This window comes from Ambystoma mexicanum, chromosome 11, assembly GCF_040938575.1.
Source record: "Ambystoma mexicanum isolate Mex_15411 chromosome 11, UKY_AmexF1_1, whole genome shotgun sequence".
In the NCBI taxonomy this organism is placed as follows: Eukaryota; Metazoa; Chordata; class Amphibia; order Caudata; family Ambystomatidae; genus Ambystoma; species Ambystoma mexicanum.
The window spans coordinates 41839371-41863880 of record NC_090934.1 but is presented as its reverse complement, the minus strand read 5'-3'; the positions used below and the strand labels follow the sequence as shown (position 1 = coordinate 41863880).

Genomic DNA, 24510 nt, shown 5'->3' with positions numbered 1-24510 from the left:
TGCTCCTTGGGTGCTGGCCTATGTGCTATTACAGCACAGGCCAGCCTGACTTCTATTCCAAGGAAAAAGCTTCCATGATCTCTGCACTTCTAGGGAACCAGCTCTATGCTCATTGTGCTACTTTGCCTCTTTGCCACTGGAGCACCATCCAGCATGTACTCTACTCCTAGAAATCAAGCACCCATGACCTCTGCACTTCTAGGACACCAACCTCCATGCATGCTGTGCTCTTTGTGCGTGATCATCTGTGTCTTCTGTCACCAAGTTAGCAGCACTGAGGCCCTCTGTACTCCTAGGATCCACACCCATTGCACCCTTTGTGCTTCTAAGGTACAATCATGCATGGCTTCTGTGCACAAGGGTATGATCGTCCATGCCAGCTACTGCTTTGTACAATAACGCATGGCCTTTGAATTCATAGGGTATCATCACCTATGCAATTGATATTCAAGGGTACAATCCTCCATTCACTTAATAGTTACCAAGCTTACACATCAAAAGCCACCACACACATTATTAGTGAATAGGACTAATAGGACGTGTAAAAATACCACTGTTAAATATTTATTATTCTGTCTTAAATACAATAATTTTCAACATGGTTACAAAAGTAAAAAAACGACCAAAGATTCTGGTTAATGAGGATAACGAACTTTGCTAAGAATGATTTTTAAGTAAACTTTGGGAGTCAGTGGTTCCAATGCACAGGAAAGGGAAATGGGATGCGCCTTTACTGTCTTTGAAGATAGCGTACTCATGTAACAAACTGTTCTTGTGCTTTGGACGGACTACCACCCACAGTGACTGGGTGCAGAAGAAAGTTACCCATGCATGGAGGGGTAGGTGGCCCATGGATGCATCACTGACAGGTAATCTCCTTGCCACTGCCTTATTGGTTACATCAAAGCTATCACAAAAACCATCTGCAGACCCTATATCCAGATTAAGAGCCTGGAGTGAAGGAGCTGTAGCCAGGAATAAAGGAAGCCAAAGGGTGTGCGACAAATGCATCTGGTTGTGGCATCAATGGGGCGCACAATCCACCACTCTGAATGAATCCTGGGTTTTGGGTGCCAAAAGGGAGCGAGATTTGAGAAGTCATGTTCAGAAGTGCTTGCAGTACTGACTGCAAGTCATTACCGCCTATGAACTGTGGTGCCACTCCAACACCTTCACCTGGCTGAGAGTAAGCAGAAGCTGCTTGGGTAAAACAAGGTGTCCCTGTTGACTGAGGGTACACTGGTCCCAACCCCTTCCCACTACAGCCACATGGCAATGGAAATCCTGTGTTGACCAGATTGTCGTAGGTTGCAGCAGCTCCAGGTAGTATTCCATATGGATCACTCATCATGGGTATATTATGGCTGAGGAGCTGGAGCACGTTCACTAGGCCAGACCTGCAGGCCTCCTGATCCCCTGGATCACCCAGCAGCCATCCATCTTGCTGGGCGACAGGGGTGTAATGAACACTGGTGGAGTGCTCACCTCTCTGGGTGCCATCACCATCATCCACAATCGGTTCTATCTCCAGCTCATGTAAGATCCTGTCTAGGTAATCCGGAGATAGACTGATGCTTGACTGACCCTGTGGTGAAGGAGTCGGGCTGGGGATCTGAGGTGGACTGTCCCAGGAGTCATGGCATGGACTTGGCGAATGGAATGGTTGAAAAGTTGGAATTGCCTGCCTTGGCCTCGGGTGTTGAGTGCGGTGAATAGGAGGCTTCACGTTATATTGCCTCCCCACGTACTTGTCGAAGGTGACAGACTTTCTTTTCCTCGAAGCATCAGGTCTTTTGTTCAACATTAAGAGGTCACCGGGTTTCATCTTGGGTAGAATTACTGCTAGCAACAAGTTGTTGTGTGACTCTTCAAGACCTATAGAAAGAGAACATTAAAAGAGATTAGCAAGGAAGGATAATTTACCGTCTCTCTCACAGTAGATCTCTGAACATTGTACTGTATGCAGGTGCCACCCTGCAAACCCCCATTTCTCAGGCAGACCCCAGAATGCACAAAATGCAATCATGAAAAACTATGACCCATATTAAAAATAAAATTAGGCTCTAGTATCATGCTTCATGTTGTAGTCCAGCTTCTAAGTGCTGGAGTAAGTTTTGAACCCATGGTGCTCTGCATTGTCTTGCCTCCAAGACAAGCGTGGTGCTCCTGAGATATCTTCCTGGCTTCACTATTCACTATTCACTGCTTTTTAGCATCTTACACCCATGCTGATCTTGAATATGTTAGCCAAAGACCAGAAAACGAATGTCTGCCAAACCCAGCTCAAACCTCTAAAGCCACAAATGACAGGATGGGAGGGAAAAGTTAAAGGCTTGTGTTTGGACAGTGACACAAATCCATCCTCTTACTCATCCAGAGGAGACTGTCTGAAGTGTTATGAATCTATGAATGTTATAATTAGTTCCTTAATCTTTCCCACATGTTGTGTGGAGATATCTACTGTCTGAATCCCAGTAAAACTATATAATCTACCATGACAGTAATCACACCACCAGCTCTATTCCTACAAAGCCAAACACACTAATTCCCATCTGAGCATACCAGTTTTATCTAGACCAAGCCTGCTTCTCCAAGCTCACACCTACTCAATTTAGAATACCTCCTTCCTCCAGAGCACACTTGCTCCACCTAGACCAAGAGTTCCTTCCACAGGGGCACTGCCATGCTCCAGGGGCATGGCCATTCACCAGGTAGCAGTATCTCTTTAGAGCTCCCTTACAAGCCGATGCATTAAACCCTCCGCTTTTGCATTCTTAACCACACCAATTCTAACAGTCTATAGGATGTGCCCTCATCTTGTTTCACTAGGGCAAGTTGTACAAATAAGCCACTCTACTCCAAGATCGAACATGGAAGCTGTCGAGAGTTGCTCTGCAAGGCTTCAAGATGGTTGCCAGAGCTGGAAAACTGAGATGGAGCGAGTGAGGGTCTCAGAGCTGTGCCACTGGAGCTTGCAGACCTGAGATTGCCTGCATGAAGACACCCCAGCGACGACCCACACCTGGGGCTAACACTGGCTCTGACATGACATGTAAATATACTGACTAGGTAGTGAGCTGCAGCACCCCGTTATCGGTAGTGAAAGTTTGAGAAGGTGAGGAGCGTGTACAAATCGGTGGAGTGGAAGAGGTCTATGCCAGTCACTGGAGCAGTGAATTCTGAGGAGTGTCTGAAGACCACCGGGGCAATTAAGTGCTCTCTTCTAGAGATGTAAGGGTGACAAGGGGCAACAGAGGGTCCCACAGCAAATCAAGAGTGGTCAGGGCTGATCTCCCTTTTGCGCCCCTCTCCCTTGTGCCATAGCAGATGGGCATTGTTTTATATCTTATTTGTTTGTTACTTGGCTCTTTTACTTCTTTCTTTCCTGTGTGTTTTCCTCTCCCATGCTTCTTTCTATTCATGATCTTCTTTTCCAACTCACATTGTGGATGTTGGAGTTACCGTGGTGACTGTTTGTGAATGAAGGATGCCAGTTATTTCAGTGCCTCGAATATGAAGGGCAGACCCTCTTTAAGCGTCTTGCAGAGGCCTGGGCACAAGAGGAAAAAGGTCTCCATGCATTTGAGCTGAGATTATTAAAACTGGATAAACATTTTATGGTAAAGGAGAACACAATTCATACATGGTATATTTTGGGGCACGAGAACAGAGGAAATGTGTATCTGTGGAGTAGTCTGTCACTGCACACAGGAGACTTGCCATAAAATGTGGTGTAGGCACTGCCAAGAGGAGCACCTGAGACATCATCAGATGATTTAAGTATGCCAAGCACTGGGTGAGAGAAGCATTATGGATTGAGACGGACCAATCACCTAGTTGACGTTTCTCAACTTTAAAAAACCTACACAATAAGATGCCCGCCATGGATAAGGGACTATATGTATTTCTTTCTCACTTTCCATGGCAGCCATTACACAAGTGGGATTGTTTGTGGTGCCAGCGAGGGATGAGGCAGCTCCTGCTGTGCCGGATTTGGGTTGGTGGTGTGGGCGAGGGAGATGGAATCTGGCGAGTCTGTGGGAAGGGGGCACAGGCTGGCTTGCCTTTTTGCTGGCAGGGAAGATGGCAACCTCCTACTTCTAAGGAGGCTCGGAACGCAGGCAAATTCTGTACTGCGAGTTTTCTAATTAGCTGGGAGAATCTCTGCCTCTATCCCAATCCCCTGGCCCTCTCCGGGGTATTAATATTTTACAGCCTCGAACATGAAGGACAGGCCATCTAATAGCATTTTCCAGGGCCTCTGGCTCAATAGAAAGAGAGTTTATTAAAATTGGGTAAACAATTCACGGTAAGGTGAACACAATTCCTGTATTGTATACTTTATGGCACAGGATCAAAGGAAAGGTGAATCTGTGGAGTAGTCTGTCACTGCACACTGGGGATTTGCCATCAAATGTAAAATGTAGGCACTGCAAAGAGAAGAACCAGAGAGACCATCTAATGATTAAGTTTGCCAACCACTAAGTGAGGGAAGCATTGTGGATAGAGACAGACCCATCACTGGAAAAAGCGATTGAAATCGCTAATGTTATTGAACATACTGAAAAAAACAATTAGAACCTGAGGTTTCAAAAGCTACTGAGTGGCCAATACAACAAAGACAACATACAAGACTAGTAAAGACACAAGCAGAATTGGGAGTTAGGAGGACACCTGAACAGGGCACTTAAATTCAAAGAAGAGTCTTGCAGTTTTGTTACCTGGATGTGTTTCAGATATGGGAGCCTGGAACACTCCACAAATGACAAATAATGCTTTGCTATTCACATTACTAATAAAGACTGTGGCAGGAAAGGACATCTTGCCAGGTGTTGCAGGCAATTCAATGAAAATAAATCTATCCAAGCAATGTACAGATCCATGTAGCCCCATTGGAAAGTGCAGGACGGAAGTGAGGAGGTGTACTCAGTGAATTCAGTTAAAGGGAGCCATAAAATGGCAAAGCTATGTGCTGTTGTAAAATGTCAATGGTACTGAAACAGATATGTTAGTTGATAGTGGAGTGGACTACCTCCTGATTAATGCTTAAGTTACGGGCACAACGTTTAAATGCAGGTTTTGAGTTTTTAAAATCAGAAATCCTCTGGTTTTGTTCATGTGAAAAGGAAAAGTGGGCATTTGCAGTCTTGGGATGAGCAAACTAATCTTGAAATTAGATCAGATCCTGATCAACCTGACCACGTTTTGTTTGTACCTCCCGGAAAGGACTTGGGAGGGTGGTCCTTTGACATTGACAACCTGTACCAAGCTGTTTTCAAGTATGCCACAGGTTGGGTCAAGCATTTTATGCACCTCAACAAGCTGAAGGTGTACGCTCAGTCGCGCTGCAGTACGGTCCAAACCATACTGCTCACTACTAAGGGTGAGGTTGAAGTAGAACTGAAGTGACTAGTGCCTAAAGGAATAATCAAACCTGCAGATACATCTGAGACTGACAGGATCGGTATTGTCCAAGAGGTCCCAACTGCAATGTTGAGGCAGAGACATTTCCTCTTCCAAAGACAGGCAAACTAATGTCAGAAATATTAGGAGTCCTCGTGCTTTGTCTGCTTGACCTCAAGTCAGTGTATCATCAAGGGTGCTTGCATCCACATTTTAGGGACTTCATGACCTTCATTAGACTCTTTGGGCTGTTTCATTGTAAGCTTATACCCTGATAGCAGTGGCCAGCATCTTCCAAACGACAATGGACAACCTCCTGGGTGGTATGAAGGGTGTTAGATGCTACATTGGTTAGGACAACCATCAGAAACATGACTCAAGTATTTGCCATGTGCGGGAGGTCCTAAGAAATGCTGGTTTGATAATATCACAGGAAAGTGAACCGTTAGAACCAGAAAGGTAGACTATTTAGGGTTCCATGTAATAATGTCGCCACAGAAATCACGCCATGCAAAAATATCGCCGAAAAATGGACGTTTTTTGTGGCGACATTATTGCATGGAACATGCGGGGGACACTTTTTTGCCCGTGTCCCCATATATATGGTCACCCAAATAATATCGCCACGATATTTTCCCAGCAATATTATTTACGGTGACCATATATATGGGGATATTATTACCTGATACCCTATTTAGGGCATGCATTGTCTGCTGGTGGAGTACCACCTAGGCATTAAGCTATGGAAGCAATCAAGGCTATGTCCAAACCCAAGAGTAAAGCCGAGTAATCACCCATCCCAGGATTGGTAGAATTTTATGAGAGGTTCCTTAAAAATCTTTCTGACGAATAAAACCTCAAAAGATGGAAGAATTCCCATTTTGAATGGTCTGTGGAATGTGACAGAGAGTTCCAAATGATCAAGAGGGAATTCTTCAATGCTCTTGACTTCAAGGGTTTTAATGAGGATATGCATTCTCTTCTTTATACTGATGCCAGCAAGGATGGCTTGGGTGCAGTTCTTATGCAGCGAAGGGGAGTGAACAGTTTACAGTAGCATTTTCCTCCAGGACTCTCAAAGGTCCTGAAAAAAGATAATGTTCTATTGAGCATGAGGCATTGGCATTTGTCTGAGCTGTAGGGAAGTTCAAAACCTATTAAATTACTGTGGCATTCTTTTTTACAAAAAGGGTTTAAATGGTGTGTTCAGAAGAATAGTGAAGTGGCTCACTAGCCTTCGAGGAATTGACCATACTGCTTTGAATATTCGAGCACTGTTGAGGACTGCATTTTCTATGGGAGTGTAGTTTGACGAGGAGAGTGGTAGAGATGGAAACATCAAGGAGATTTTTCAGGAGCCAGGGTGCGTCAAAGGAAAGAATTGGGACCTTGTATTGTCTGGAGGATGAAGGCTATGGGAAAGTGAGGAGGTATGTGCAGGAAGGATGACCTTGTGAAGGTCTTTTGGAGAGTCAAGGACGAGTTAGGTATACAAGGGAAGTATATAGTAAGAGGACATCATCTGGTGGTGCCTTCGGACCTGCAAGATAAAGTCATTGTAGGTCCATTGCCAGGAAGGTCATCTGGTCATGTACAAAATAAAAGCCCTGATTGGAGGATTTTTGGTGGCCCAAGATGGATGCCTATATTGAAAGGCTCACTACTCAGTGTCATGAGTATGACGAGAGAACAAAGTACTAGTTGCAATGAACCTCCCATGTCTGTGCCTGCTGCCCCTGAAATGCCATGGGATGAAATTGCCCAGGCTCTTATGGGTTCATTTCTTTTTAGAGGGGTGTGTGGTTGTTGTAATGTATATTCTTTGAAAGTGGCCAGGAACACTATGACTGTTAATGGGCTCCATTTGACCTCTAGGCATATGGAGGCTTTCTTGCAGGATTACCGTCTCAAGCATGTCAGCACATCTTTGTAAAATCATAGAGGAAATTGATGTATTGAGGGATTTAATTACACACTTATGGACGCCATACACATTGCAGTGGGCACAGGAGGTGATTAGGTCTTCCAGTACAGGTTGGCACCTCATACTTCTACTGGTGTCTCTCCATTTGAGATGCTGAAAGGACATGCGCCCAATAACAAGCTGAGATCTAAGGAATGAAGTTTGCACTAGTTCTCTTTTTTATATTACATCAGATAATTAAATGTTAAATGTTGAATGCAAGGGTTATATTTTTATGATGTTTTGCACTAGGATTTTAATATGTGTATGTAATTAGTGTTGAAGGCTTAATTAAAATCAAATAACAGTATTAAAAATAAACATACATTATGAGTTGTAGCCAGGCTGGAATGGTAGGTATGGGTTTAGAGTTCTTGATGTTGAAAAAGTGCATGAGGAGATCTAAAAGGAGGGGTGCGGCACGGATGAACTTCTCTCCCGTGCGAGCTCCGTATGCCATGGCCCCACAAGTGATCTGAGCTCCCACTTGTAGTCCCTCCTCCCCCCGGAAAAACTTGACAAAATTGGTCTGGGAGAGTGGCCCCCTCCAGGAGAGGGAAGGTCCGATCGAAATCGGTGAAGATTTGACGAAGAAACACGACGTTGAGAAGATCCCCCCTCCTCCGACTGCAATCAGCCTTCCACAGTGAAATCGAAAGTGGAGCCGACCCCCGAACGTGCAGAGGTAGCTTGGGCACAGAAAGACATAACCCAAGATAGGGGAATTGCCGGACCCCAGCGTCGTCCTCTGACACGAGTGCCCCCATCTATAGAGGAGGCTTGTGAAGGCGCTGCGAGGTGAGGTAACACTGGAGAAATGCCATAGAACTCACAGGACTGCCAGAGATCCCCGGGGAAGCTTACGACCGTCTTCAGCGCGGCTCGGAGAGCTGCGGCTTTAAGACTCTCCTGATCCGAGAACGCTGCACTGGGAGGGCAGGAGCCGTGCATCTCGGTCCACTCTAAAGCCTACTAAGTTCGAATATGGGCGAGCTCTCGACCGAGCAGAGCACACGACTCTACGTAGTCGGACAGGGACTACTGAAGGAAAACACAGGCAAGCCCTGCGCAGACCGCTGCACACGCACTCCTCCCCCCGCATCCTGACGGATCACTGGGGAGGACAAGCTGATATAGGCAGATGAGCTAATACGTGCACACCATAGCGTGACCTTGAGCTCCGCAACACACAGTCTGCCCTGAGCTCCCAACCCGCCCCCAAGCTCATACTGCGCAGCTGATGCCACTTGGGAGGTGCGGCACCGGACTCGCACAACCATGTGGGTGAGAGACCACTGTTACAAGGGTATATGGGGCAACGACCGTAGGCCTCACGAGTAGCAAAAAATAACACCTCGCCTCCCGTGGCCCCCCATAGAACCAGTCACACAAGCAATACCCAGCCCTGGAGCCAGCATGCCCTCAGAGGTGTAACTAACAGCTCCCCTCACCCACTACGGATAAAGAGCACAACATAGAACTTTATAATAGGATTGAAGCGCACTTACTCAGGTGACCCCAAACAAGCACTGATTATGACAATGAGACTATGGAGCTGGGGCACGGCGCAGTTGATAGCACAAATCTGTGAAGTGAAGTGAGAGGCAAGGACTCAGGACCGAGAGGGACTAGAGGCACATGCGTGTGCCTGGTACTACCCTGCATTCCTGGAATCAAACTAAAGACATGTGAACCGGACTCTAATGAAGCCAATCATTGACGAAGGACCTGCTATGACATTTACAATAGGTAGTCAGCGCTTGGAGGCTCATGCACCACCCCAGGAACAGCAGTAAACCATCAGCGGAGAGCTCCTCTTTGGAGAAACGGTGGACCAGTACCTTCCTCTGGCGGCGTGGACCTACCACCCTCCGGGCATAAAGACAAGACACACGAAGTGACTGCATCACGTACACTGCCCCGCAGGCGACAAACAGGAATTCAGCCCTCTCCCTCCATAGCGGACACAAGAAGGTGAATATTCAGAGTCACTAACAGAGGGCTGGGCCCACGATATCAGGGTGTGTGCCCTCCTGTATGAAAACTCCTCACAATTATTACAACAGACTGGGCCCCTGTAGGTTGGTAGACCCCCACTAGGAAACATGGACATATAGCCTACTCAGAACACAGCCGACACCACCTTGGCAAACAACAGAAGAACCCACGAGAGGGTTGGGACCCCAACCTTGGGGCCTGTGCCCTCCTCTAGGTGCTAGTGACACACTTAACAGTAAGTGACAAACTCCCACACCACTGTAAGAGGCCTGGAGATTTGTGCCCGTCGATCCCACACAATCAGAAACATTGCAGAAGTCACGAGTCCCCAGGATCGAACGGGACGGCCCGGGAGAGAGGTGAACCATTGTGGACCGTTACTTCACCCGAAGGGTTGAGCCCCTGGGAACGGAGCGTGTGCCCTCCTTCATCCGGCTGTATTGGAATCCGCTTGCTCCCCCTCGCTGAACTCAGCAGGCTTCCTGCAGACCCAGGACCCGGAGGATACCCAATTGGCCTACTGACCTGCCCCTCTGTGCAACTCTTGGGGATTATGACCATCGCCTCCTTTCCATAAGAGACCTGCGCAGTGGAAGACCTGTCTATGTGTATATGAACATAAAACTGAAACTAGCCAAGTTTGCATACTCCCCGTTCCCTCCTGCCTTTGGAAGCTCCCACAACCCGATCATGGAAGCCTCTAGAACTCAATTGGCAGCCACCAAAAGGAGATATTGCAGCTCTCCTAAGCGAAATCAAGAACATGGGGGCCAACATAGGTGGGAAAATTGATAAGATAATGCAGCGAATGGACCAGATTGAAGAGAGACTCGAACGAGTTGAGAATAACCAAGCCTCCATAGACACTCTCTAGACCTAAATGGGACACAGAATAGCAGAGATAGAGCAAAGAGAAGAAGAGATTTGCCTTAAAATGGACGATTTAGAAAATCACAAGAGGCGGAACAATCTGCGCTTTTTTGGCATCCCAGAACACGAGGGTGAAACAGAAGGAGACCTCAGGAAGACGTTCCATGATATAATTAAGCTTTTGGTTGCCGACGAATCGATCAATGAGCTAAAGACGGAGAGAATACACAGAGCGGGAGGGCCATCAGGTGGACCAAGGTCGGTCCTAGCTCGCTTCCACAACTATCAGGACAAGGCCAGAATCTTAGAAAAGGCCCAAGGTAATGGGCCGATCACCCTCGGCGGAGCGCGAATCCCGATTTTCCAGGATCTATCTTCCTTGACCCTAGCCCTGAGACGAATGTGCGGTCCCCTCACAAAATGGCTGAATGAACGCGGGATCAGATATAGATAGGGATACCCCTTCTCCCTTTCTTTTGAACATGAAGGCAAGAAAATGCGGCTGAGATCCGAAAGAGAAATTCGGTCCTTTATTTCAGAACTTCTGGAGACTCGTGAAGAGGGAGGAGACCGAGAGGAAACAGGACAAAGTGGAAGACAGTGGCGCATCCAAGGGCCATGGAGAAGAAGGGTGAAGGGATACTGGAAATTCCGAAGAGGCAACACCTCACCTGAAGGAGAAAGCAGAGTCTGGCTGATACTCCAACAAACCTCTGCAAGTTCAACACCAATCAAGGTCAAAATACCCTAGACGCTCGAAGATATGCACCCCCCCGAGGCTGGAGGCCTGGCGGGCGGTCCCTACCTGGGTGCACCTCCCCCACCGCCTGGATTATGCCGACCAAGGAGTTTTTTATAAACGTAGGATGCCAGGATTATGCCGACCAAGGAGTTTTTTTATAAACGTAGGATGCCAGGGGAGTGCGGTGCAACTGCAGACTATTTGGCAGGTTATTTACAGCCCATACCCCGATCGGCCAGGGCGCAGAGGGGACCATATCTATCTGAAAGTCCCTCGCTGAGGAAGGAGGAGTGAGTTTCAGAGGCTGAACTTGTGTGAGGAACGAGTTTTCAATTTTACAAGGTGTTAATGTTTTGATCTGGGAAAGGGGGGGCGGGACGTGGAATGGGGGCTCAAATGTTATTGTGAATATTTTATGTAAAGGGGCCATGAGGTAACGGTCTCCACTGGTGGTCCGGTACAGAATCAGTGTTTCCAACTGGATTTGGTCGGATGCCATCAACCGGGGAAGGAGAGAAGAGGGGAGTGGAGGGAGGGAGGGGAGGTGGAGTGGGAAGGGGGTGGGACAGGAACAGAATCCTCATTAGGTCACAGATTGGTACATACAAAGTTGTTTAATGGTTTGCTGGGTTGCTGATCCCAGTTGAGAGGTCACTTGACATATGTAATTATAAATGGCGGTTAATTCAGACCCACAGACGAGAGGTCTCCTTAGCGTAGGAACACTAAATGTCAATGGTCTCAACTCTCCAACCAAGAGATCCTTGGTATGTCAGGAATTTGCAAGAAACAAAATATGCCAGTGGGGGAAAACGGAGAATCCTAGGGGTGTAAATGGGGACAGAGTTCTGGGGGTCTGGACCCCTGAGAAGGGGAGGAGTTTGGATACTCATTAAAAAGGACTAGATTTCATGGCCTTCGAGATATGGGCGGATGTAGAGGGGCGTGCTCTCCTAGTGGCGGGCTCTATAAAGAAGGTGAATGTCACATTTGCCACAGTGTACTCCCCCAATTCAGGACAATCCAGGTTTCTTGCTAAAACAATCCCCAAAATGAGGCTCGAGGCCATGGGTCATGTCCTCCTTGGAGTTGACTTTAACTTATGGGCAGATCCTAGTCTGGGCAGGAAAGCAGGTAATCTGACGCAAGAGAACCGGCTGAAGGGGGCCGCACTGAGGTTGCAAACATGATGAATGTATGCAGACTGCGGGACACCTGGCGGGGGCTCCACTCTGGAGAGCAGGGCTATACCTTCTATTCTGCCCCCCATAATACATTTACTAGAATCGACTACATATACCTGTTTGAAGAAATGTATAACACTGCGATGAGATCAGAGCTTGTTCCGGTCACTTGGTCTGACCATGACATGGTCACAGCAGACATCCACTGGGATAATTTACCCGCAAAGGGAGGACGCTGGGGGTGTAATGAAATTCTCTGGAAAGATCCCGCCTTTAAGGCGGAGATGGAAAGCGAAATTAACAAGTATTTCAAGATAAACAATACCGGGGAGATTTCCAAAGTGACAGTGTGGGAAGCGGGGAAAGCTATATGGCGTGGTGTCCTAATTAGAGAGGGCTCTAGCAAAAAGAGGGAAAGGACACTAATTGAAAACAAACTCTGGAAAGAGATTTGTCTCCTGGATGGGGAGGTGAGGAAGGATGACAGTGGGAGAGCTAACAAGACTTTAGAGGCGAAAAAGTAGAGAGAAAGAGCTCTGTCTTGTAGAACACGGGCAGACAGTCCGTGAATTGCAATTTCTGAGACAGACGTTTTATGAAAAAGGGGACAAAGCGGATGTACGCTTAACCGCAAGATTAAGGGCTGGACAGAAATAGAGAAAGGGAGGAGCCCCCAAATTGTACCTAATGCAGAAATTCCTGAAGCCTTCGCCACCTTCTATGAGACCCTGTACAGATCGGAGGTAGAAACCGGCCTGCCGGGAACTGAAGATTATCTGTCTTCTGTCAAGATGCCAAAACTTGCAATGAATCTCTTTCCTTGGAGGGCCCGATAACAGAACAAGAAATCAAAAATGCAGTCAAGAGGTTATCACTTGGTAAAGCCCATGGGGAAGACAGCTACATTGCCGGATTCTACAAATCCTTTCTCTCCCCCTTCTCACTTTCATGGTTGAACTCTTTAATGAGATCCTTGATACTGGGAAGGCCCGAGACTCCTTCGTTCGAGCCCTTGTTTCGGTAATTCCTAAAGAGGGAAGGGACCCCAAGCAATGTGGTTCATATCGTCCCATATCATTACTAAATGTGGATGCCAAAATGTACACTAGGGTCTTTTCCGCCAGATTGGAAACATTCATGCCTCGCCTAATACATGCTCATCAAGTCGGTTTTATACTAGGGAGACAGGGAGCCGACACAATGAGGAAGACCCTACATTTGATTAATGAATCCCAGAAAATGACCAACAACCCTGCCCTTCTGTCAGTCGACGCAGAGAAGGCCTTTGACAGGGTTAAATGGGGCTTTCTGATGGCAGTCCTCTGCAAGGTGGGAATAGGCCCGAAATTTTGGAAAGGGATCCAAGAAGGGTATACATCCCCCAAAGCCTCCGTCTTTGTGAATGAAGAATACTCCATATGGTTTGAACTGGGCAGGGGAACACGACAGGGATGCCCCCTCTCAGCGATGCTTGTTGCGCTCTCACTAGAACCCCTATCCCAAAAATCAAGGGAAGACCGTCAGGTAGAAGGACTTCAATTGGGAGGAACTGAGTACAAGGTGGATTTATACGCCGACGACCTACTGCTGCACATTTCGAACCCCACATCTTCTATACCCAGAGCAGTCCAACTAATTGGAGAATACGGGGAACTCTCGGGTTTCAAAATAAATAAAGCAAAGTCAATCCTATTCCCCCTGCATGAAACCATGCAAGCTGATATAGATAGATTCTTCCTGCTGGGTCTTACGGTGGAAAATGTCAAATTGAAATATTTGGGCATACAGATTACGAGGGACATGAATAAACTCGATGAAGCTAATTCCCCCCCCCCCCCTCCTCCAAAGGTTCCACAACGACCGCGCCAAATGGAAAAGACTGACGATATCTTGACTGGGAAAGCTCAATGCAATTAAAATGGTATGTCTCCCCCGTTTGCTTTATCCATTTCAGATGCTTCCTATTAGAATGCCAAAGCCCTTTTTTGATGAGGTTAAAAGAGCTATTGTAAGGTTCCTCTGGCAGGGAAAGAAAGCTAAGGTTGCCTATGACACCCTGACGCTACCTAAAGACAAGGGTGGAGTGGGCCTACAAGGCCTGAGGAAATACTATGAAGCTGCCCAACTACGAATCTTGATTCCCCACCTATGAAATCATAAAGAACCCCAATGGATTGCTCTTGACATTCATTATTTGGCCCCAGCAACCGTCTCCGAATGGCTATGGGTACCGAGAAACAAGCTGTTACGGAGACTAAGGGACCACCAGATACTGGAAACTCTTTGGGAAATATTTAGGGAAAGAAGTGACATGCAAAAGGTTACCTCGAGACCGTCCCCCTTGAGCCACCTATGGGCCCCAGGCATCAGAGAACACATTCCCAACCTGAGAAGATTACAATCCTGGTTTGAGGCTGGGCCCCTACCTGTCTTTCAGTTCTACAGATGAAGGGTACCCGTTTTGAAAAGCTGTTAAACTCCAGAACGGAAATGTAGGGTCTAATATCTGCTATGTACAGGGAACTGATCGAAGCGGTACCTTTGAAGAGTAGATGGGAGAAAGATCTCAGTGATGAAGTTGACCCGGGCATGTGTGGAAAAATGTGCAGGGCCACCTCCCAGGTCTCTATATCCAGTCAAAATAAACTCCATGCAATAAAACTATTACACACGTGGCAATATGACCTGCACAGGCTCTCTCAGATGTTCCAGTCTACGAGCCTGTGGTGCTGTAGGAAATGTGGTGAAATGCAGATTAGTGGCACATGTGGCGGGGCTGCCCCTGGATCAGAGTTTAATGGGATGAGGTCCTGGGGTGGATCAAAGACCTTGATGGAATTCGTACAACTGCGGACCCCTTTCTTATTCTATTTGGGTTTCGAAAGATGTGAAGATGAATGTCATAGAATCAAGGGTTTGGCAGCTCATCTTTTGTTAGCTGCACTTGCCATCTTGGTAATGAAATGGAAATCTCAAAAAGCACCAAGCAAATGTGAATGGGTTAATGTAGCCTTGAATATATGTGTTATGGAAAAAATAACCTCGACCCTACATGCAAAATCTATGCAATGTGACATGCTTTGGGGAGACTTTGTACGTAAATACATGCCTGGGACTAACTGTTGAGATACAGAAAGAGGAACGGGCAACTTTGCCCACTTGCCCGATTAAAGGATACCTAACTACCTGTGGAAAGAGACCCGTGCCACGACCCAGAGATAGCCATATGAAGGCAACCAAGCTCACTATTGCTGCTAAAGGATTTCCACTGTGCACCAAATGAGACCTTTAGAAATATATACTTTTGTGAATGAGGGAGGAATAAATGTTCCAGGGGGGTGGGGATAGGAAAACTATTTATGAACACTCTATGCACACACTGTTGGGGATAATATGCTTACTGTTTGTTTACCACTTAGATGAGTCTCTAACACTGTTTTGTAATGTCCTTTTCCCTGTTTTGAAAATCTTAATAAACTTAAATAAAACATTTTTAAAAAAGGAGGGGTGCAATGAAAGAATCGCTATGACATGTGAGATGTGTACGTGGCATGAAGGTTCTCGCGTGAAATGAGATCAAGATCAAACTGGCACGAGTTGTCAAATAAGGGGACTTCAAATCCACAGATAAGAAGGTTGTTCAAGATCACTTGGAAAGTGCTGGGCGGGTTCACATTGGAGGTGTAAGAAACAAGGAGAGAGTGGCAATTGTGTCTCTGAGAAGCTAACTTATTTTCTTGTTTCTTGAATCTTTTGCTGACTTGTCTTTCTTTCCCGTATGCCTTCCAATCCTATGCTTCTTCTTCTGCTCTTCATTTCTATCTCGCATTCTGGAGTTGTCATGGTGTTGCTGGGTTGAATGCTTGAGCAACAGGCAGGAGGGAGAGAGGAACACTGGAGATGTTGTTAATGGGACTGCGTTATCAACAAAATTGTCTTCATGGTGATCAGGTATTCCTAGTTCTTGTTCTCCCACCTTCATTTCTGATTGGAATAGCTTGCACCGCAGGCTGGATGGGAAAAAGCATCTCCAAAAGAGGATGCTGCTGCTTAAGCCTTGTAGAATGGGATCCAGTGTCACCAACTGACTGACACCTCCCATTTCCGATTAAGGTAATTTCTCAAACTAGTGTCATGCTCTCCCTCATTCCAACTGGTTTGGAAAACAGACTGTGCAGAATAAATGAGTAGAGGAGGCAGCATGTGCCCTTCTAGGGGTGAAGCAAAAAGGTTGCACAGTATTTGCTGACCAAAGATAGCATTCCTCCTGGAGGAGGCATCCAAAGAATAGGGACTGAATAAAGCACGAGGAGTAGCCCAGGTAGCAGCCCTACAGATGTATGCAAAGGGGAAATATTTCTGGAAGGCCACAGATGCTGCCTTAGCTCTGGTAGCATGAGCATGTCATCTTTCAGGAACACGAGTTCTCCAGCATGGGGTCTGGCATGGATTCACATGCTTATGAATATTCCCTGTCGTCAGGCCGGGAATCCTCGGTAAAAGAAAAAACAGTTTCACTTTCACTTACAAACTGTATTTCTCCTTTAAACCAATCACTGAGCTCTGGGTCATACTGCCCCCAGCCAATGACTTCCCTCTCCCAAAGCCCCTCCTCTGGCAGCTATCTTCAGATTTTTACTGCACTGTTGGGAGTCCTCGAGTTTTGTTCCGTGAGCTATTCTACGTTTTCTTTTTTTTCGAGAAAAAGTTATATTTCTGTCAAACAGAGCCTGTGTGCTCTTTCTCTGCCGACAAGCGGGGATATGTTTGTCAGTGAATTTTGCACCCCTCAAGGGCAAGGATCGTCAAGTATTTGTTGAAAGTTCCAGAAGGCCATCGGTCTTACTACGCACACCGAACCATGTCGAAAAAGAAGAAAGAGGGAAGCCCCCTTTTCAAGCTTTGTTCCAGCTGCTAACTGCAGAACGTGTTTGTAGAGGACAAATACCTACAGTGCCTCTACTGTCTCCACCTGGACCACCAAGAAGGAGATTGCGAGATCTGCCTCGGGTTCAGTAAGTGAACCATGAAAGACGTCACATTAGACTGGCGGCGTGGCTCAGCGCTAATGCCTCTACGTGTGGACCAAGCAGGGGCATGCCTCACCCAGGACCAGCTGGTCTGAGAAGCGGGCTTCTAAGTCCTTTGAGGGCGCCCCATGCGTGGGGGCCCAAGACAAGGCCAAGCACCGCAAGTCCGTCTCCATTGGGTCACTGTACAAGCGGGTCCCGCAATGGGCAGGGTGCTTTCACCTCACCATCTGCCTCCATCTCCAGCTCCTCCTCAAAGAGGAAATCCGCACACCCGGCTAAGCCGCAGGAGCAGCCTAAGGTGCAGGAAAAGGCGACCGACCTGCCAAAAAAGGCCCAGACGGCACAGACAAAATCGTCGTCAGCGATCGAAATGGTATTGGCCGCTCTCTCGAAGGCCAAAGAGGCTGACCCAGTCAAGGTAGCCCTGGCTGCGCCCAGAGTGTCCCTGCCCCCAAAGTGGGACGCTTCCTCCGGGTGCATGGAGAGGACTCCAGAAAAGAGGATGCTGGAGCTAAGCCAAATCCTGCCCCTCAGGATGAAAAAAAGGGGGCAGAGGCGAGGAGTGCTCAGGTTGAGTCACAATCCAACCCAAGCACTCCGCTCCTTCACTCCCCGAGGGACCAGGACACAGCGACAACGATGGATGGTACCGACATTGTCACGGCAGGCAGCTCGCGGTAGCCGAGGGCGTCCCCTCCGAACAAGGTGGGGTCGTTTCATGCCATGGTTGCCAGAGCATCCAAGCTCTTCCAGCTGACACCCCAAGAGACCAAAAAGGAAGGTTTCCTCTACCAGAGGCGTGAGGCAAAGAGGAAGACCATCATGGCGGTACCCCTCCTGGGCGACATTTGGGAGGTGGGCGTGGCTCTGATGAAGAATCCGGCCACAGCCAAGCGGGATAGGCTAGAGAAAAAATACTGGGTGCCGGAGTACGCACCCAGGTGCCAACGGTCGCAACTGTCGCTGGACTCTGGTATCGGTGGCTGCTAGGAAGAGATCATCTAACCCCTCGTCTTCGTCCTCTGATCCCTCCGGACAACGAGGGAAAAAAGTTGGACGCAATGGGGAGAAGGATCATCTACTCTGTGGCGTTAACAGTCAAAGCGGCCACCGTGATGGCAATTGTGGCTAGGTACGACAGAGAACTCTGGTACAAACTGGCCCCGATTCTGGTTTTCCTGCCTGACGAAAAATGGGTAGATGCGTTCTCACTCCTCCAGGAAGGAGTAGATGGCGTTGGACCATGCCATTACGGAGGCCCTGGATATCGCAGACACAGGTTTCCGACAGATGGGGAACAGTGCCTGTCTCCGGCATCAAGGCTGGCTGAAGGCCACCAACTTCTGCCAGGAGCTCCAGACGAGAGTCCTGGACATGCCTTTCGACGGGGACAACGTCTTCGGGAAGACAGTCGATGAGTCTTTGCAGGCCATCAAGACTGACACAGAGACAGCTTGTGCCCTGGGCACTCTTCAGCAACACTGCCCATCCTTTCGCGCCTCTGGCGGAAAGTCCAGCAGATCGGTGGTGGTTCTGTACCATCAACCCTCTCGGTCAACGACCCAGGAGACCTACAGAGGCCGTTTCAAGGCTTTTGTTGGAGGTGACCAGCGCTGTCTTCGCCCCAGCGCCAAAGCAGGACTGAACCGGCAAGGACGTCGGGCTCCCACGTATGCAACCCGGTGGGTGGCAGCTGGCGAGTTACGTCGGCGAGTGGAAGATCTCCACCGACAAATGGGTGCTGGATGCTCTCGCCCGCTGACATACCCTGGAGATTCCGAAAAAATGTCAGCGGATCCCTCCGGCGGCCCGGCAGAAACAGAACATCCCTCAGCTCCTGCATGAGATATTGGCCATGCTACGAAAGGGAGCGATAGAGCAAGTTCCAAGATGACTCCGGAGCCTACTACAGATTCTTCCTGGTAAAGAAGAAGACCGGGAGCTGGAGACCCATCCTAGACTTGCAGCGTCTCAACAAATACCTCAAGTCCCAGAAGTTCAGGATGGTCATGTTGCAGCACATGCTCGGCCAACTGGAGGAAGGAGAGTTCTTGACGTCGCTGGATCTGCAAGTCGCGTACTTCCACGTCCCCATCCACAGGAAGCATAAGAAGTTCCTAAGCTTCGTGGTGCAAGGAAGACACTACCAATTCAAGGCCCTCCCTTTCGGCCTAAAGTCGGCGTGCAGGGTGTTTATGAAATGCCTGGCACCAGTAGCGGCCCATCTACGTCTACAGGGGATACAGGTGTACCTGTACCTCACCGACTGGCTCATCCGGGCAAGGTCAAGGGAAGTGGCCATCGGACACACGGAGAGGACTGTCCATCTGCTGATGGATCTGAGATTCTCCATGAATTATCCAAAGTCCTGCTTGATTCCATTGCAGAACGCACTGTTCCTGGAAGCCAGGCTCAATACGGTCTGCTGCCTGGCATCGCCCTCAGGGGAGAGGGTAGCAGCCATTCTGGGAAAGGTACAACGGCTGTTGTCACTAAAGACCTCCACGGGGAGGATTATCAAGTCGCTGCTCGCCATGATGTGGTGGTGCATCTACCTCATCCGTCTCTGCAGGCTAAGGATTCGACCTCTTCAGGAGTTCCTGGATGATCGCTGGAAGCTTCGCAGACAAGATCCCTCTCGATGAGTTATGTCGAGCGATAAGGTGGTGGGGCGTCCATTCCAACATCTCCCGAGGCACAGGGTTGCAAAACCCCCCATACCAAGAGACAGTCACCACGGACGCTTCCCTGGAGGGCTGGGGCGCCCACACCAGACGTCTGCGCACCAGAGGCCTGTAGCTGCCAGAAGAGAAGGGTCTTCACATCAATGTCCTGGAGCTGTGGGCAGTGTTCTGGCCCCTCAAGTCATTCCTTCTGCCCCTGAAGGGCAAAGTGGTGAGGATCTTCACGGGGAACACCACCACGATGTGCTACATCAGGAAACAGGGGGCACCCGATCACCAGCGCTCTCCAGAGAGGAGCAGGACGTATAGCCATCGACTAAGAGATGTTCCTCATCCCGTTACATCTGTTTTATCGATGGCAGCAACATCAAATGCCAGAAATTCGCCAGCAGGTTCCACCAGCTGAGGACCTTCGGGGACACATTCTCCTTCCTGTGGGAAGGCCTGTTTCTATACGCGTTCCCTCCACTGCCGCTGCTGCTGCGAGTCATCAATCAACTCAAACAGTGCCGATTCAGGATGATACTCGTCGCCCCGGCGTGGCCAAGGCAGATTTGGTAACCAGACCCTCTCAGCCTGACAGCGTCGCCTCCGGTCAAGCTGCCAGTGGTCACGAATGTGCTCACCAGAGAAGGAGGCGCAATCCTGCATTACGACCCAGGATCGCTGAACCTGAGGGCTTGGCTCCTAAATTCAGAGGATACGAGTTGCCGGCGGACTGCAGGGAGGTCCTTGCCATAGCCAGAGCTTCATCAACTCTTAAGTGCTATGGGCACAAGTGGAAACGTTTCGCTACGTGGTGCCAGTCACAGAAGATCAACCCTCTAAGGTACACTGCCCCGCAGATTCTTCCATACTTGTTGTCCTTGGCCAAGTCAGGGCAAGCGCACGCCTCTTTAAAGGTGCATCGGGCGGCTGGCTCCCGCTACACAAGGTCTCCAGGACGATCTTCCCTTTGGTCACACCGTCTCGTCAAGGAGTTCCTCAAAGGACTGTTTCGATCTTTCCTGCCGAAGAAGGCTCCTGCCCCGGCGTGGGAACTCAACGTGGTGCTGACGAGGCTCATGGGGGCCCCTTCGAGCCTATGCATCAAGTTCCTCTCATGGTCATCACCTCTGCCAGAAGGGTGGGTGAGATCCAGGCCCTATCCTGCAAACAGCCTTATCTGACTTTTCACGACACAAGTGTGGTGCTGCGGACGCACCCCTCCTTCATGCAAATGGTTCCGTCGGAATTCCACCTCAGCGAGCCTTTGGTGTTGCATGTGTTCTTTACAAAACCTTTGTCACCGGCTGAAATTACTTTGCACTCGCTGGATGTGGCTCATGCTCTGAAGTTCAACTTGGCCCGCACCACACAAAGAGTTTCCGGAAGACGTCTCAACTATTCGGGAACTTTGGTCCTGTGAACCATGGAAAGGCCTTGTCAATGACTTCCATCTCCATGTGGCTCTCTGGCTGTACCACACACTGTCATCGGTTGGCAAACAGACCGCTGCCTGGCCATCCGAGAGCCCATTCCACCAGACCGAACGCTGTGACGACAGCATTCCTGTGTGGTGTGCCCCTGCTGGACATCTGTAGGCTGCTACATGGAGGTCAGAAGATTCTACTGCATCGACAGGGATTCCAGAGGGTCGGCCAAGCAGTGCTACGCAACCTGTTCGCTTGAAGGTGAGCCTGTTCCGGAGGTAAGAGTAATTGCTTCTGTTGAGCCTTGCCACCTCTCGTGGTGTGTAATGTTGTACTGTCATGTGTTCTTTATTCATGAGCATGTGAATCCATGCCAGATCCCATGCTGGAGAAAGAACAAGTTACTTACCTGCAACTATTGTTCTCCAGCATGGGTCTTGCATGGATTCACATGCTCTCTGCGGCTCTTCTTGGTCATACTGCCACTTTACGTGCTTACCAAATCTGAAGATGGCTCCAGCAGAGGTGCTTAGGGAGAGGGCAGACATTGGCTGGGGACAGTATGACCCAGAGCTCAGTGATTGGTTTAGAAGAGAAATACAGTTTGTAAGTGAAAGTGAAACTGTTTTTTCTTTTACCGACGATTCCCAGCCTGACGACGGGGAATATTCAAGAGCATGTGAATCCATGTCAGACCCATGCTGGAGGACAATAGTTACAGGTAAGCAACTTGTTCCATATGAGCGGTTGGATCAAAGATGGTCATCATATAGTGTGTGAAAAGAGAAAAAATACAATCTGTGTCAGAAAAAGAACTGCGCCAGCGTCGCTCCAGAAGGCAAAGAACTTGCTGCATGGAGCGAGGATGGGGAGTAAGCCATGGATGAGGTGATTTCTGAGAGGGGCTGAATGGGGTAATAGGGTAAAGAGAATCATGAGAAGAAGAAAGAGAGGAAGACAGTGAAGTAGCCATGTCATCAACAGATAGAGCAGCAAAAGAGGGATGCGAAGAAAGAGTAGAAATACAAGAGGAAAACAACAAAGGAGTGTTAAAAGCACAAAGATCTCAACGAAAATATGTTGGAGTTCAGAACTAGGTGGACTAGTCGAGAAGAGAAGGGAGAATCGAAAAGAATAAACGATGATGATCAGAAGACTAAGCAGGATGTACAGAAACAGAAGTTGTGGATAAAGGTGAAGTGAAAATAAGATTGAGACAAGAACCAGAAACATGTGAAGGAGGAGTAGAAAGAGCAGCCAGGAGATAAGAATCAAGAATGGAAAGAAAACAAAGAGATGAGGGAATAGAAGAGAGATGAAGACTGAAATCACCCTGGAGTATAAATGGGGTAGAAGAGGATAACAAAACAGAGAGCAAGAGATCAATATCATCAAAAAAGATGGGGATGAGAAAAAGAAGTGAGTGAGTATTCAAATGAAGAAAATATAGGAAGAGACAATGAAGTAGGAGTACAAATAAAAGATTAGCGGTACAGAATACAAGTTTCACCAGCACGGGCCAAATGTGTGTGAAGGAAAGCAATGTCAGAGGGAGAAAGCAAAGCAGGAATAGCAGTATGATAAAACGAAAGCCACGTCTCGTAATAGACAAAATATTTAGTTTCAGACGGAGGAAAGTGTCTAAAACAGAGTGAGATTTATTAGAGTGATCAAGCATTCCAGACGGGCTAATATTAATAGGTGGCGGATGATTGGAGCAAAGAGGATAGCTAAGATTAGAATAGTTACGAAAAGACTAGAAACAGAGCTACGAGGAATACAAGGAACAGAATTTAAAACAGACATGTCAACAATTCCAAAAAGGCAGTAACAATCAAATTTAAGAAGCAAAAATGGAGCAAGCACTATGATGGCCGAAGGAGCGTAAACCAGCAAGCGAGTGAGCTGGGCGCGCTGTGGCGAAGGAAGTAGCAGCGGGAAACATAAAATAAAAAGATAGAGAATTGGAAGTTAGTGTCCAACTGAGGACAGCTGCAGACTGACTTATCCAGACTACACCCCCGGACATAGCCTGGGACGTGATGTTTTCACCAGTCCGAGGCAAGTAGGCGGGTCAGAGGGGGTGTGGCTTTATGAAAGCATGTAAGGACACATAAGCACGATTCAACAAGCACAAAATATAATGCAAGGAGGTTATAAGGCAATCCAAAACATTTATTGGAATAAAAATCCATCTTGTTTGTTTTTACAAGTACATTATTAAATGTAAAGAGGGAAAACAGTTGTGTTTCTGTTAAAATCCATGAACTCCACAGATTTATGAGATGTTGACGTACTTCCACGCATCATTTGAAATTAATTGGTGGTGTGCATTGAGATACTTACAACGGTATATATTATAGCATGCAAGACAATGATGGTAACGTAGTTCAGTAGGTTGTGGACCTGCTGCAGGGATGTGTGTGAGAAAAAGGACACACATTTTGGTAGGTTTGGCATGGTGCTTCAACCTTCATAGGCAAACAAACAAGTTATAGTATGCACATGGATTCCATTATAGTTAACCTCTCAGCCTATCAGAATATTCAAAATACACCCTACAATCTCTCTTGTAGGCCACATTCCAAGCATTAGGTCTTAAGCAGCAGCCTAAAACATGCACGATCATTTTAATTTGCACAGCTATATCTGCTAAGTTTTCTTTCTTTTTTTTTTACTGAAGTGTTTGAGTTAAATGTCCCTTTTCACACTGTACCGCAACAACATTTGAACAGTAAAACTGTTAAAACACATATGCACAGTTATTAGTTGATTAATATCCAAAATAGTACACATACATAATAAATCATCACGAATTTTAAGAACAAATGGCCATGTAGCTTGCTCATACTTCTCAATTAAGTTACAAACAAATCTCCATCACTTAAAATCGGTACTTAAAATTCTGTTATCAGGGAATTTCAAATATTGCTTATGCGTATCCATAATCTTGACAGTGCGCGCATCAGTGAAAGACTGTGACTTTCTAGGCATCGTGCGCAGAAGGCGTCCTAATGCATACGTTCGCAACAGACCACAAATCTACTGAAATATATCTTGTATTCAGTGAAAAAACTTTGTTAAAGCGACGTTATGGTTCCAAGTAAAACCGAAAAACCCTTCAAATTCGCCAGTTATGGTAAGCTAAGCAACCATAACTCGCGCCAACACCGTGCACTGCTAAGACTAACACCCACGACATCAAAGATGACATCACAAAT

General features: G+C 47.7%; 1 protein-coding gene across 2 annotated transcripts in view; it reads right to left on the bottom strand.

Annotated features, from left to right (window-relative positions):
* Nucleotides 1-578: 578 nt before the first annotated feature.
* SPOCD1 (SPOC domain containing 1) overlaps nt 579-24510 on the bottom strand; it is a 948037-nt gene continuing 924105 nt past the window's right edge. For both annotated transcript variants that reach the window (XM_069622501.1, XM_069622502.1), the window contains one exon: nt 579-1875. In XM_069622501.1, coding sequence (XP_069478602.1) covers nt 944-1875 — 932 coding nt within the window. In that variant the 3' untranslated portion in view covers nt 579-943. The remainder of the gene's footprint in view (nt 1876-24510) is intronic.